Consider the following 13,396-nt stretch of genomic DNA (forward strand, 5'->3'; position numbering starts at 1 on the left):
AAAATATAATAAGACGACAACAATTTGACATAGAACAACAGCGGGATTGTATTTACAGATGTGCAGATGTACAGATTATGCAAGTGCAACACAAGAACGTCATGAACTATTACTTTACTGTTTGGGATTTGCTAAGAGGAGCCGTTTTTGTTGATTTAATTTGCTACTAAGGCAATTCCTCAGTCTGGAATTGCCGCATAGATCTCATGGTTAAAACCTAATTATACATTAAAAATATTGTGCCGTGAGCAGTAGCTTAAGTTGTGTAAGTCTGAAAGGAGGGAGAGGGCCTTATAAGTTATAACTAACTTCTTCCTACTCCCTTTGAGCAGCACTAACCTCTTATGTTGTGAATAATTCTGTATGTTATATGTATACTATACCTGTATGCATCTGATGCTCAAATAAACAAACTAAACTAGATTCCAGGTCCAGATTCCATTCATGAGTGTAACTGACTTATTGGGTGGACCGTAGCCTCCTGCCTGAGGGGAGAGGGGTGAATAGTTCGTGTCCAGGGTGAGAAGGGTCAGCTGTGATCTGACCCACACGCCTCCGGGTCCTGGAGCTGAACAGGTCATTGAGAGATGTGAGCCCACAGCCAATCACCTAGTTTCCAGCACCACGCACAATGCGCTGCAGTCGATGCTTGTCCCGGTCTGTAGCGCCTGGGAGCCACACCGTGATGGAGGAGGAGAGGATGGACTCGATGATGGCCGTGTAGAACTGCACCAGCATCTTGGTGCAAGCTTAAGTTTCCTCAGCTGCCGCAGGAAGAACGTCCTCTGCTGGGCCTTCTTGGTGAGGGAGCTGATGGTTGGGATGATGGTGCCCAGGAAACGGAAGGAGACCACGATGTAAATGAAATAAAGCGTTAGACAGTGTGCGGGAGCTATTCTTTATTCTTCAAGTTAAGTACTCTCCAAGAAGGTTAAAGTGTCTTGCCCAAGGAAGCAACAATATACTGGTCAGCGCTGGATTTGAACTGCTGGCCTTTGGATCCATGGATGAAGCTCTTACGACTGATTCAATGTGACCCAAGCTTACAGCACCTGGTATTCCCACAGATATCGGCCATCACGGTATTACCGCCTCGCTTGGCTTCTGATATCTGACATGATCAGGTATTCTCAAGATCATATGACAAAATACTCATTACTAATGATTTCAGACTTGGATTTCACACAGACGAAAGGGCCACGCTTTGCACAATCCAAACACTGCTGGATAAGGTGAAGTGAAACATGATTTATGTGAGAATGGAAAGTAAACAATTTCACTCCATGAAAAGAGAGATCAATGTCATTTTATAATCTTGTTCCAACTAAACAAAGTGAAACTAAACCGTGCCAATCCAATGTTCACAGATTGAAAACAGTGTGGTTTCACTTCACCGTTGGAAACATTACACCATGAAGCATCGCCCCAAACTGTTATTGATTTTTAAAGTGGCTAAAGCACATTGCTGTAGACACAAACTAAACTGCTAAATTGTTCAGCTTTATCTGGATGTCCAAACATTGGTCTCTTCCCTAAATGAGGACAATTTTCATCTTATACGATTGATCCTATTTAAACCCGAGCCCTCTAGCAAAATCTTAAATATATTCAGGAAGGGAATATGTTTGCTCTCTTCGATCACTTTTCGATTCACTTATACTCCTGGTCCGTTACTCGTGCCTGCTGTGACCCTTAAGTCCATAGTGATATTTGATATTTGAGCCGTGGTGGTCGATGCAGCCCTTGTCCCATGTGAGCAGTGCCAGCTGGAGTCGGGACGGGTAGAGAAACATGATCTGGGTGGCACTCTGCTGGGAGCATCTGTGCTGGTAATACCACTGTGTCACATGTGGCGCGCACGAACCACAGTTTGAGTACATTGAGTTTCATATCTGTTACATTTCCCCAAGTGGGAATCATCGTACTGCCTTTCCAAGTATCTTTTGTTTTTTGTGCACTCCATCTGTAGTCCATATTGGTTATTGCTTATCAAATTTGTCATCCACGCATTCACACCCAAACTATCTCAAAAACCAAAAGACATTTGCTTGGGCTTTCTTCTTACATTTGAAAGAAACAGAAAAAGATCTTTTGAAAGAGATCCCCTTTACCCATTCATGTCAAAGAGCCGTCCTTAATGCCACATCACTACTAGACTGGACCATGGGGGGGGGCACTACTTTTTCAATTGTGGCGCCAAATACCAGGGGCATCCTGTGCTCCCCCAGACTTGCCCCACAAGCATTCACCTCCGCATCTGCTGACACTTGCATAATATATCAAGTATCTATAGGAAGTCACAGGAGGGTGCTTGGACCATATGGTACTTTTACGGCCCATTGGATTGGGGTTAACTTTCTTGTTTGTCGGCGTTTTTGTTACGTGCCTCTTTAATTAAAAGTCTTGTGTTTACACCTCTTCACTTTGTCCTGGTGCCCAGTGGACCATCCGTTATCATTTGTGCTCACACCAGTTTTTGTCAGCCCTCAGGAGATCTAGATTTTCTTTTACTTAAAATATCATAGCCTATCATCATAATGTGAAGAAATGAGTGTTGTCAGAAGAGACCAGGAAACCTCACGTATTGTAGATGACTTGAATAATTTACAGATTCCCAGGGCAAAAGGCAGCTGCCAATTTTGACCCAGTTTTAATAGACTTTTTAAAATACTTTTGTCACATCATGAAAGAAAATGCCTTGGAAACAACTACTTAAAATAAGATTCTGTACAACTTTAAGCAGAGCCAATTTTTTTTTTCAGCATGATTCTCCACCTTCCTCAAATCCCTCTTTCCCTCCTGTCCCGCTCTTGACTCGATTGCCTCTCTGATATCATGTTTCAGTGACACTTTTGTCCCTATGTCCCCCTCTGTAACGGGCTGCTTCTGGCTCCGATGCCAAAGTCATCTCCATCTGGCGTCCTCCTGGCAACGAGACGTGCAGAAGATTATCCACCTCCACTCAACTCGCAATTCGCCTTCCTTAAAACCAAAACAAAACACAGCAGCCGGGGCAATGTCTGTGACCTGAACCGTGGGTCAGGCTGAGAACAAGAGCATCCCAGGACAGGAGGCTGCAGGGTTTTTGAATAACCAGGAGTTTGAATGGGGGAAAGCTTTATGTAGCATTCTCTACCTCCACTGGTCCCTCAAAGCACTGAACATTAAGGGCAGTATACTGGATTGTATCCACACAGAGGGACAGATAAAGGGAGATACCTAAAATTCAACTGTGGTCAAGTTTTCTAACACCCTATTCTTAATGAGGATAAGGTAAAATGGATAAGTTTCATGATTTCAAACAACCAGCAGAGCTCGCTTCAGTCAGTGTAACTTCAGAGTCTGCAACTAAAAATAGTTCATAATATAAATTGAACGTGAACGTATAGAGCAATATACAGATAAAAAAATTGGGTACAGCCCCTTTAACCTCTTAACCCGAGTGTTAACCAAGCACATTTTCCCCAGTTCAGCTTTACCCAAATCTCAAACCTTCTTGACTGGAGCTAGTCATATTTTTGCCATGTTTTCATCTCGTTTTCGTCACATTTTCGTCACATTTTCGTCACATTTCCATCACGCTTTTGACACATTACTTGTGTCTCTATCACAGCTACATAACGTGACAAAAAAAGCAATGAGAACGTGAAAAAAAAGAAACGGAAAGATGACAAAATTGCAACAAAAATGACTACAACTTGACCACGAAAACAAGGAAGAAGCTTTGATGAGTTGTGTGGTCCTTAGCTTTCAAATGAGGCGTTTCCCTGGCCTATGAGCTTGTAGGCTCTCAGGTCAAGATTTGGGTAAAGCTGAACTGGAGAAAAAAGAGCGCAGGGTATCTGAGTCAGGTACTCCAGCTTTAAGGCGGGGTTTAGAGGTTAAGGAAGTATCAAAACACTCATTCATCAGTGTACACAGACAGTGGAGAAAAGGCGGTTCCTTGCCCATTAGTAGACACACACTCTTCACTCCCCCCCCCCCCCCCCCCCATCTTGATAAGTGTTACATTACCTTTCATTTGTTCACACAATTGGAACAAATCTCAAACTCCCAAACAGGTGAGCCTAATAAACATAGTTTGTGAGGAAATAGCTCTCTACCCACAATGCATTTCTCCAGCCCCTAGAGATGTTGATGGATAGGACCACACTCCAGCAGCTGGACTGGAGGTTTGGAGTAGAGGCAACAAACAAATTTGAATGTTTTTTTTACTCTCGCGTCTTTACCAAATTGCTGTATGATTAATTATTCAGAATAGTCCGCTGCCGTCCCCGCGGGCAACTCAACATCTGTCATTTATTTAAAGAACAACAAACTCGCAGGGAATCAAGTCACAAACGCATTACTGCTTCATGTTTCATCTGGAAGTCCTGGCACACCTGCTGTTTACAAAATAGCGGATGAAATTGTCTTAGAGAAAAATGTTTTTATCTGGTGCATCTCCTCTGGGAGGCTCCCCAGTCCAGACAAAGGCTTTTGTTTCGAGATGAGCCCAGAAAATACACTTCAAAGAACAACAGAAGGAGAAACAGGAAATTATTTGGATGTTTGAAAGGCAGTTTTTGTAAATTGCTTAATTACCCAAAAAGGGACACGTGTTTACAATCAGTTACTTACAGATGTTGTGTCCTAAATTAATACACCTTGAATTGTAAAGACTTACAGCTTAACCATTCCCTCTGTGTGCATCTGATTATGACCAAAAGAGCTCACACACATTGAGGCATGGTGGTTAGCGCTCTGGTTTCACTACAAGATGGTCCCGGAGTTGATTCCCAGACGAGGTGGAGCCTTTCTGTGTTTATCTTACACGTGTCAGCGAAGACTTCCGCTGTTTTTCCCTGTCACTAAAACATGTACATAGGGCAGGGGCAGGCAAGTTTGCATCCTGGAGGGCCAATTTTCATCATTGCCAAAACACCCAAGGGCCGAACCTTGACATTGTAGCCTAAAGTTAAGAACTATTTTCTGCAAATGCCAATGTTCTACATCAGTGTTTCCCAAGTGGCAAGACTTTGGGACCCACCATTACCCTCGGATGACAAGCCGAGGACCCAAATAAAACAATATTTTGTCATATATTGTATAAAATATTGTATTTTACCACACAAGTTTTTGTTGAACAAGCAGTAGATTTCCCTTTAAGATGGAAATTATGATCAAAACAACCCAATAGCATTCATTTTTGTCAGACAGAGTTAGTGTTTCTGTGCAGTTTCAGATGGAAAACATTGAATAAAAGTTCCCTATAGCCTCACGACCCACTGAAAATGGTTCCGTGACCCACTTTTGGGTCCCAACCCACCAGTTGAGAATCACTGTTTAACATTATATATGACCAAGCAGGACATTTTTAAAATACTGACACTATTTCTTGTATTTTTAGAGTACTTTAACAGGTATTTGATCTCTTATTTGCACAATAATACTTCACATAATCATCTTGAGGACCAGAGGTTTTGTGCTGGAGGGCCGGATTTAGCCCCCGGGCCTGACGTTGCCTACCCCTGACATAGAGTCTTCTCTGGGGCCAGGCCTGCACCGAAACCACATTTCCACAGACAGGGCATCAACTGTTTTCTCTTCATAATTTTAGTGTGGTAACAACAAAACAATAACAGTTTTGCCATCACTCCCTTGGAATGAAACATGTGGCTGAAAAGTAAAGTAAAAGCTTTATTACCGTAGTTCAGAATAGCTAATTATTTCTTCTTATCATTGTACTGTGCGATGAGTGTTTCAGGCCCTGGGACATGTTTAACTGATGAGCTAAGCAGACAACATTCAGGCAGCCTTCAGACACAGATGTAAAAATACCCTCAGGCTTTTATGATGTTGTTGGTCTGTCTCGCAGCCATGTCCCAGGTCCTACAAAAACGGCTTTTACAAGTTTAGGAAACACCTCCCTCCAGATCGTCTCCAATGACAGACAGAGAACCACTTGATTTTGCAACTACATTTATTAAAAAACGGAACCAAAAAAAAAAAGAAAAAAATCGACCGAAAAACAAAAACAAAAGCAACAGGCGTCCCACCGGGATGAGACTGTTTTACGGAGAGACATTTTCAAAGCAAAACAAACCAGCGAACTGTCATCTAGCAGCATCCAAATGTTGGAATCTCCAAAACGCCCTCATTTATATATTTAAATATATATGTATTTTTTGCCCTGTCAAGCTACACACTTACTTTACACAACATACACAGAGCTCTCCTTAGTGCAGAAAAGAAACAATAACCCTTAATAAAATAAACAACTTTCAGGTTAAATAAGCTTAAATAATAGTGTTAAATACAAGACACTTCTGTGGCAGATATGTACACGAATAAACACATTTGGCATTGTAGTTGTGGTTCACTGGCGCTTGCTCTAAAAAGCTCTAAAAACACTACAAACAATATTAACATTTCACAGCCGTTCATTTACATACGTCCGACATTCACGCACACAGTTTCTATCAGTGAGCCACAGACAAGGCTTGTGTTTACAAAAGAGACCCAAAGCAAAGAAACAATCCGTTTACAACCAAGAGTTTTAGGCACAGTCTCTTCCTGTTTTAGCAAATGCGACTGCTTTGTGCTAGCGTTTAGTCTTTTCAAATGATCCACAGTTTTGTTACTACCACTTTTGTTATTGCTAGGACATTGTTGTGACAGTGAATGGAAACTACAGACAAAATAATCACGTTTGTGTTTATAAGGGAGAGAGAGAGACAGAGAGAAAAAAAAGCACCTTCAGAAACATTTCACCCGACTCCGCGCTCACAACACCGATGGAATAAGGAGGAACAAAACTGGTCCGAATATCCATAAACATTGAAGCTACATTCATGTTTCAAACCCACAGTACTTGTCTAGACTCCTCTTGGTATAAGTACAACGACGTCTCATCCAATACATTCGTCCGATTTTCCCCCATCTTTAAAGTCCACTTTCTTGCTCCTTGCTTGGGACAGTGTGCGCAGTATGATACAGTAATTCTGAATGTACATTACAGTAGACCGACGTGACAGACAGCAAGTAGGTAGGTTCTTCTATGTAGATGACTAAATTAGCTTTACATTCCACTAGAAAGGCCGAGGAATTGATCCAGGGGCTTTTTTATCGAATCCTTTTAAGGGCTTCTGAAAAGTTTGGAGAAGTCAACTCTAGATGGAGCAGATCTCAAAAGTTCACGATTCAGCGGCTACAGTCTCCAAATGGGCTGGCAGTCTTTAATGTTCATATGGGGTGTCAAATGGTGGCGTCTTGCTCATTGTTTCTTGTCGATGGAGTGAAAGAACCACTCGGTGAACTTCCTGAGCTGTGCGGCCGCCGTCTGGCTCTCCTCCTGCAGGCGCATGTTGTCCTGCCTCAGATGTTGGACCTCCTCCTGAAGCATGGCCTTGTCCTCTTTCTCCTAAACATCGAAAAAGAAACCAGTTAATAGAGCGGTTAAAGCAAAGATATGGTCTGAACGCGTAGGGTATCAAGTGCTCCGAGGGGCACTATGTTGAGCCCATTGTGATTGAGAGGCATTATGCAGTATTTGCTCCGCTGTTTAATTAATGCAGTCAACATAAAACGGCTGCATATTCAATGAAAACGATGAGAAAGACGAGTTATAGAAATGTGTGCCAATACAATAGAGTACAAAGCAGACAAAACTTAGTAAATTTATCAGCAAACATAAGTTCAGATGCCCTGACAAAACATTTGCATCACGTTCTGTTCTCTGGAGCCTGTGCTCACAGGGGCAAGTGAAAAGGGAAAGAGAGAATGGAGACAGAGATGTGACTGACCCTGAGCATGGAAGTAACTCAGCTTCTGGGGGGCAACATACATCTAAACTCAATTAATTAATTTCTAAAACTACTTTTGGTGTACAGTAATTTCGTGAGCGTGTTTAAAGCAGAATTAGGTAACTCATGCCCCTACAGGCCAAAAGCATCACTGCATGTAGCTTTTTTTTTACTCATTAATTTTGAGAGTAAACTATGCTGACAGAAAAGACAAAGGTAGAGAGGGATATTGTACATTGTGCTACAACTCAATTACACAATGGAGATATTTCTTTCCGCTCAAATTTGTCTGTAATTACTGCTAAAGTGGCGCAAGCCCACAGTTAGCTTTGCCCGTTAGCCAGTTCGCTTCTTCTTCGTGATTCCATTGGTGTGTATTGCGCCTCTTACCCGGAGGCAGGGGAGTTGCAATTGTGGTTTTCTGGCCAGAGACACCAGGGGGAGATGAAAGACCCCCCAATCATCCCATTAACACTTGTATTACCCCCAGAGGGACTACGAAAAGGATTTATTATGGTGAACACGTTATTTAGTGCTGCTTTAATTTCAGTAAGCTACCACTCCACACTCCCCCTCTTCGCCCACATTTTTTTCTGCTTAGGGCACCAAAATGGCTAGCAGCGGCCCTGCAAAAATATTACTGTATTATATTATAATCATTCTCTAACGATGAATGTGTACAGTGTGTGGAGAGCATTAAGGAACATAATATAAAATAGGCTATGACAGTTGCAATTAGTATGAGCAATAGAAAAGCCCATAGCTCTGGAACTATCTCTCAGCTGTAAAAGAATATAGTATAAAAGTATAGTAATTTTTTAAGTCTAGGTGGTCAAAGCTACAGAACGTTATTAAGCAGCCTGAGACCCAATTAATGATGCACACTCGTTTCGGCTCGAAGAAAAAATATTCTATGAAACGTTCATTTCTGTTTTGTGGTTTTCTAAATGAATAGGTACATTCAGTTACTGATACTACAAAAAACAGCATAAGTTTGTACAATCTGCATTAATGATTTAAAAAAGAATTTCACATTGTACTGTCTGCTGCTTTTCCACACAAAGAAATACAGATACAAAAAAACAACAACCTCTCAATCAACAAGGAGATATGAGGCATATGCCGAAAGAGCACAGCAGAGACCGATAAAAGGCCTATTATGAGCACATCCGTCTGTCTTCAGGGCTGTAAGAATGGGACGCATTAACATTAGCAAAGCCGGCCTTTTCACTGTTGCGATTAAAGTGCATTTCCTCCTCTGTGTTTTAAGCGCATTAGCAGAGGTGGGGAAACATCGGACCGGGGCACAGTGCGGAGAGGAAGCAGGATATTGAATTAGAGAGACAAGTTTGTATCGCCGCGACCTCCGGGCATTATTGTTACTCACTGCCTATTCACCAGTGTGACAGACAAGCACGGTCGAGCGACTTGAAAGAAGCCCCAAAAGAGCAAACAGAGATCCAAAAATATGACAGCGCACCTTTCTGAGGTCGTTCTGCAGTTGCCGCAGGATCACCTCCAGCTGGTTGACTTTGCCAGTGAGAGACGAGGGAGGACTAGAGAAGAGAAGGAAAAGAACATTCACGTAAAAAGAAAGTTTAAAATCCTGGTTGTAGCTGCAGTAGTAGTTTTTGTAGTGATTTCTCACCAAGCTATAAAAAACAGGGCATTAATCATTGTCTGGAACAGCGGTCCATGTGCGAGCTGGTTTATGAAGAAGCCTATCTATATCATATATGTATGGAAAAATATATCCTACTCAATATGATGAGGTGGGGGGAATTGTCTGTTTTTCTGTATCATGGTCTTTCTAGTATAAGGCAGGGAAATGATCTAAATCCCAGGAAGTGAAATGCAAATACCAGGTATGATTACATTATATCAGGAAGGTCAAGTTGGGTACATGAGCAGAACGATAAGATACTGTAGGTAGAAAGGAAAAGAGGCAGTCAAAACATTCCAGTGTGTGATTTTTTCATTTTGTGGAAAATGAGCACCGTTTCCTGATTAAAACACCAAGGAGCTATCAAAGACAAATGATAATTATTACATCAGTATTTTTTCTAATCAAGTCTGAATACTTTTTAGATTGAAGATGGCGTTCTTCAATCAAGACCAAGATCTCACAAAATCAGATCGTATTTTTTGGAAATTGTGAATGAAACGTACGCAGAATCCATTGCTGCTCCCTCCGCCTCAGCGACCCGCCTGGTCAGCTCTTTGGAGATTTGCAGCGCCTCGGCCCGCTGCATGTCCGTCATGGTGCAGAAAGAAGCCACGCGCTGATCTGGACAAGAAAACAGACACCAGGTTAAAGGTTGTACAAAGAACAAGAATAATGGCTTATACAGTATAGCAGCTAATAGGGTAGAAAAGGGCAACCACATGCAAACATTCATACTATACATGCTCTTTAGTGTAAGCTATGGAGGAACACATACGGCCGCTGCAAAATGTACACTTTTTAATGTTTTATGTTTATACATAGGTGTGCTGATGCAAACTTTTACCTCCTATTATGTACCGTGATATGTGTAATTGGCTCATAATTTTTCCCAAAAGTAATGCAATGTTTGTTAGACTATTACTACATACAAAAATCAAAATAAGAAAATATATTGAGAATGACAGTTATTCTAAGATTCATGTTTAACCTCAACAATAATAATAAAAAAAGAATTGACAAGAAATATACAAAAAATGAATCGAAATATATTCATAACAGTACCATAACTTTGGCTACTCTACCTAACGAGGCATAATACAGTATGCAGTACAGCATCCTCTTTGTTGTTTGTTCCTTTATTCCTTTAGAATTCCTTTATTTGGAATATTGCAACAGACAAGAGACAACATGGTTGAAACAAAGCAAATGCAGTACAGTTCAAGGCATTCCCCAGGGCTGTGCGCTAGGACCTACTGAGTTTGCACTGACAGCTGTTGAAGTGGTAAGGGGGCCGCATCGCATAGAGCTGCAAGGCACCGGTCACGCTTGTTTTACCATATCAGACCCTTAAGCTCAATCACATCCCCACGGAGAACCTAAAGTTGGCATTTTTCACTTGGGGACTGCTTAGTTGCTTTACGGCTCTTCTTCTTAAGCCCGTCGGTCTCTGACTAAAGATACCAGGATCTGCATATGCATGAAAAAGATCAAGAAAACCCCTTCCATTAATTTAGCCCCAAATGAAAGCTAATCCACTCCGAGACAAAAAGATGATAGGCCCCGGAGTGAGAGGAGACACCATTTACATATGAATGAATATTTTCGACATATTCTGCATCAGGAAGATTAAAGACTTTGAGGAAAGCAGTGATGGCGACAATACGGCTACTTGTCATTGAATTGAAATGTTGTGTGTTATAAATAGCTTGTTACAAACTTTGGGCATGTTTATAGGGGCATTGATATTAAATTACAATTTAATTACAATTAAATTCAGTACAAGAAGGCATTTAGGTATATCAGCATTTAAGCAGCTTTGGTAGAGTACAAGGCATTGTTTCAGTTTTATGCATCAAGATAGGCCTTTTCTGTGTTCAAATCAATGCTGAAAATAATACTATTCATCGGTGCATATGACAACTGATAAGTGTTTTATCTGCGCTCTTTGCTTTTAATTCAGTATTACAATGACTCTTATTAATGCATTTCTGCACTTTCAACATGCCCTTCTTGTTCTGCAAATCCATTTCCATTATGCATTGTACTCTAATATTTGCCTTACCTTGCTTTAAAATATTTTCAGATATTTTTTTCAGCCAAAACATTAAGAACAGATTCTCCTTTACACTGTTGGACTTTTAAACCGCACTTAAAGGGAAACAGAAGCGGACTAACATTTATTTTCTGTACATTTTTAAGGGTGCGTAAATATCTTAATGAAGAATTAGCCAATTTATCACAGTTTAAAGTAGAACAATTGTTTGATGAAATATATTTTCTTCCCAAACACAAGACAGAAGACATTTTTTAGTTTTGAAATGTTTGTGATTCCACACGTGACCAGGGTGCTTTGAGGCATTTCGACCTGTCTGTTTGCATCACCGTCTTTAGCAGTCTCTGAGCCTGACCCAGGTTATAAAGGCTATAAAATGCTTTAGCTCTTTCATTCGCAGCTCTAAACATCGCTGCCTAAGCACACATGGCACAAAGGCAGCCTGGAGCCCATCTCTGCTTTGGCAACTACGCTCCAGTTTACACAGCGCTTTCTGGGCCAGTCCCCGCTGCCGTGACAACCCCTGTTCGGGTGCCAGATAAGCCCATGCCTTTCCACGATTTCACCGCACTTAAATAATCACGCAGCAATGATCCGAGAAGAAAAATGCGCATCAAGGAATTAACCATTTCATTAAATATGCCAAATGAATGGTCACATGCGACAGTGCCTACTTATAGGTCTCTGAGGTCAAGTTGAGTTCAAGTGGAAAAAATAAAAAGGCTTGTGGCATGTTAAGGCTTTCGTGATGTATGGCGATCAAAATGTGCTTGCGGGAAAATGGCAGCAAAAAGACCACAAGCGATAATGCTCGATGTGATGTGGTGGAGCTGTTCAATGATCGTTACATGTAAAAAATGCATGAGTGATTGGAAACATGACTTACTTCGGGGCACGACTGCATCGTCTGAAAAGAAACAGGAGTTCCTACATTACTTCTACATCTAATACTACCTAAATCACCTTATAGCATTAGTTACTGTAAGCATTGTCTGCGGTATTAAACATCAACACAAAAAGCTAGAAGCCGAAATGCTCTAAACTATCAAGGGCCCAACAGTGTAAAAAACCTTGGAGAAAATCCTTCCCAAGTGATGCCTTAGTGAGCTAGCAGTGCCAGAATAGTCTCCATGTCGGCATTGAGAGTGAATGGCATCACAATGGGGCTCCAAAGCCAGAGGCGCAAAAAGCAAAAGGATTCCCCAAAGAAGTCCCGGCGCTAAAGCTAGCAGCACTTAGAGGCAGGCACACACACAATCGTATGCATTCAAGCAAGAGGAGAGGTAAGTTAAAAGGGCAAACACACACGCTAAGCAACAGGGAGAGTTAAGAGGGATGTGGGGGTTGGGGGGTTAGTTAGGTAAGGCACCAGTAGCAGTTCTTGCAGCTCTATTCCGGTTACCTTCGAAGGCCCGGGCCGCATCGACCAGGTGGGACCAGTCCAAACCAGAGGCCGGGTCTGGGAGGGGCATGAGGCCAGGGTCGCTGAACTTGGATCGGTCCGCCAAAGAGCCGTCCGAAAACCAAAACTCATCTGCAGAGACAGGCAGCACCCCATAAGAGTCTACGCCTGGTCTATTCTATTATGGGACAGGATTTTACCATCAGAGGGGGTCAAGAGTTTGGAAAGGAGTGGACAGGTTAGGGCAAAGAGGAGATAAACAGGATATGCTTGGACTAAACAAAACATCATAGAGGCTAATGGAAACAGGGTTCTTAAAAAACTTTAGGGTGTTAGTATCTCCAATTAAAGGACGAGACAAGGCCAACGAAACAAAAACTAAAATAAACAAAGATTAGCTCTAGACTCTATTATGCATAAAGTACAATTTCGAACCACTTTTGCATTTACATTACCTTCAAAAAGTCATTGACTAACTTAAGCTCACATTT

At 41.6% G+C, this 13,396-nt stretch overlaps 1 protein-coding gene across 7 annotated transcripts in view; it reads right to left on the reverse strand.

The window, feature by feature from the left end:
• Positions 1-5,947: 5,947 nt before the first annotated feature.
• Positions 5,948-13,396, reverse strand: part of LOC306965348 (signal-induced proliferation-associated 1-like protein 2) — a 134,490-nt gene continuing 127,041 nt past the window's right edge. For 3 of the 7 annotated variants that reach the window (XM_079559687.1, XM_079559690.1, XM_079559688.1), the window contains 5 exons: positions 12,906-13,037; positions 12,390-12,410; positions 9,954-10,071; positions 9,265-9,340; positions 5,948-7,402 (listed from right to left, as the gene is read on the reverse strand). In XM_079559687.1, coding sequence (XP_079415813.1) covers positions 7,256-7,402; positions 9,265-9,340; positions 9,954-10,071; positions 12,390-12,410; positions 12,906-13,037 — 494 coding nt within the window. In that variant the 3' untranslated portion in view covers positions 5,948-7,255. The remainder of the gene's footprint in view (positions 7,403-9,264; positions 9,341-9,953; positions 10,072-12,389; positions 12,411-12,905; positions 13,038-13,396) is intronic. The other 4 variants (XM_079559691.1, XM_079559689.1, XM_079559693.1 and 1 more) reach the window with 3 other exon arrangements.

This window comes from Gobius niger (genome assembly GCF_951799975.1).
Source record: "Gobius niger genome assembly, chromosome: 7".
Lineage (NCBI taxonomy): Eukaryota > Metazoa > Chordata > Actinopteri > Gobiiformes > Gobiidae > Gobius > Gobius niger.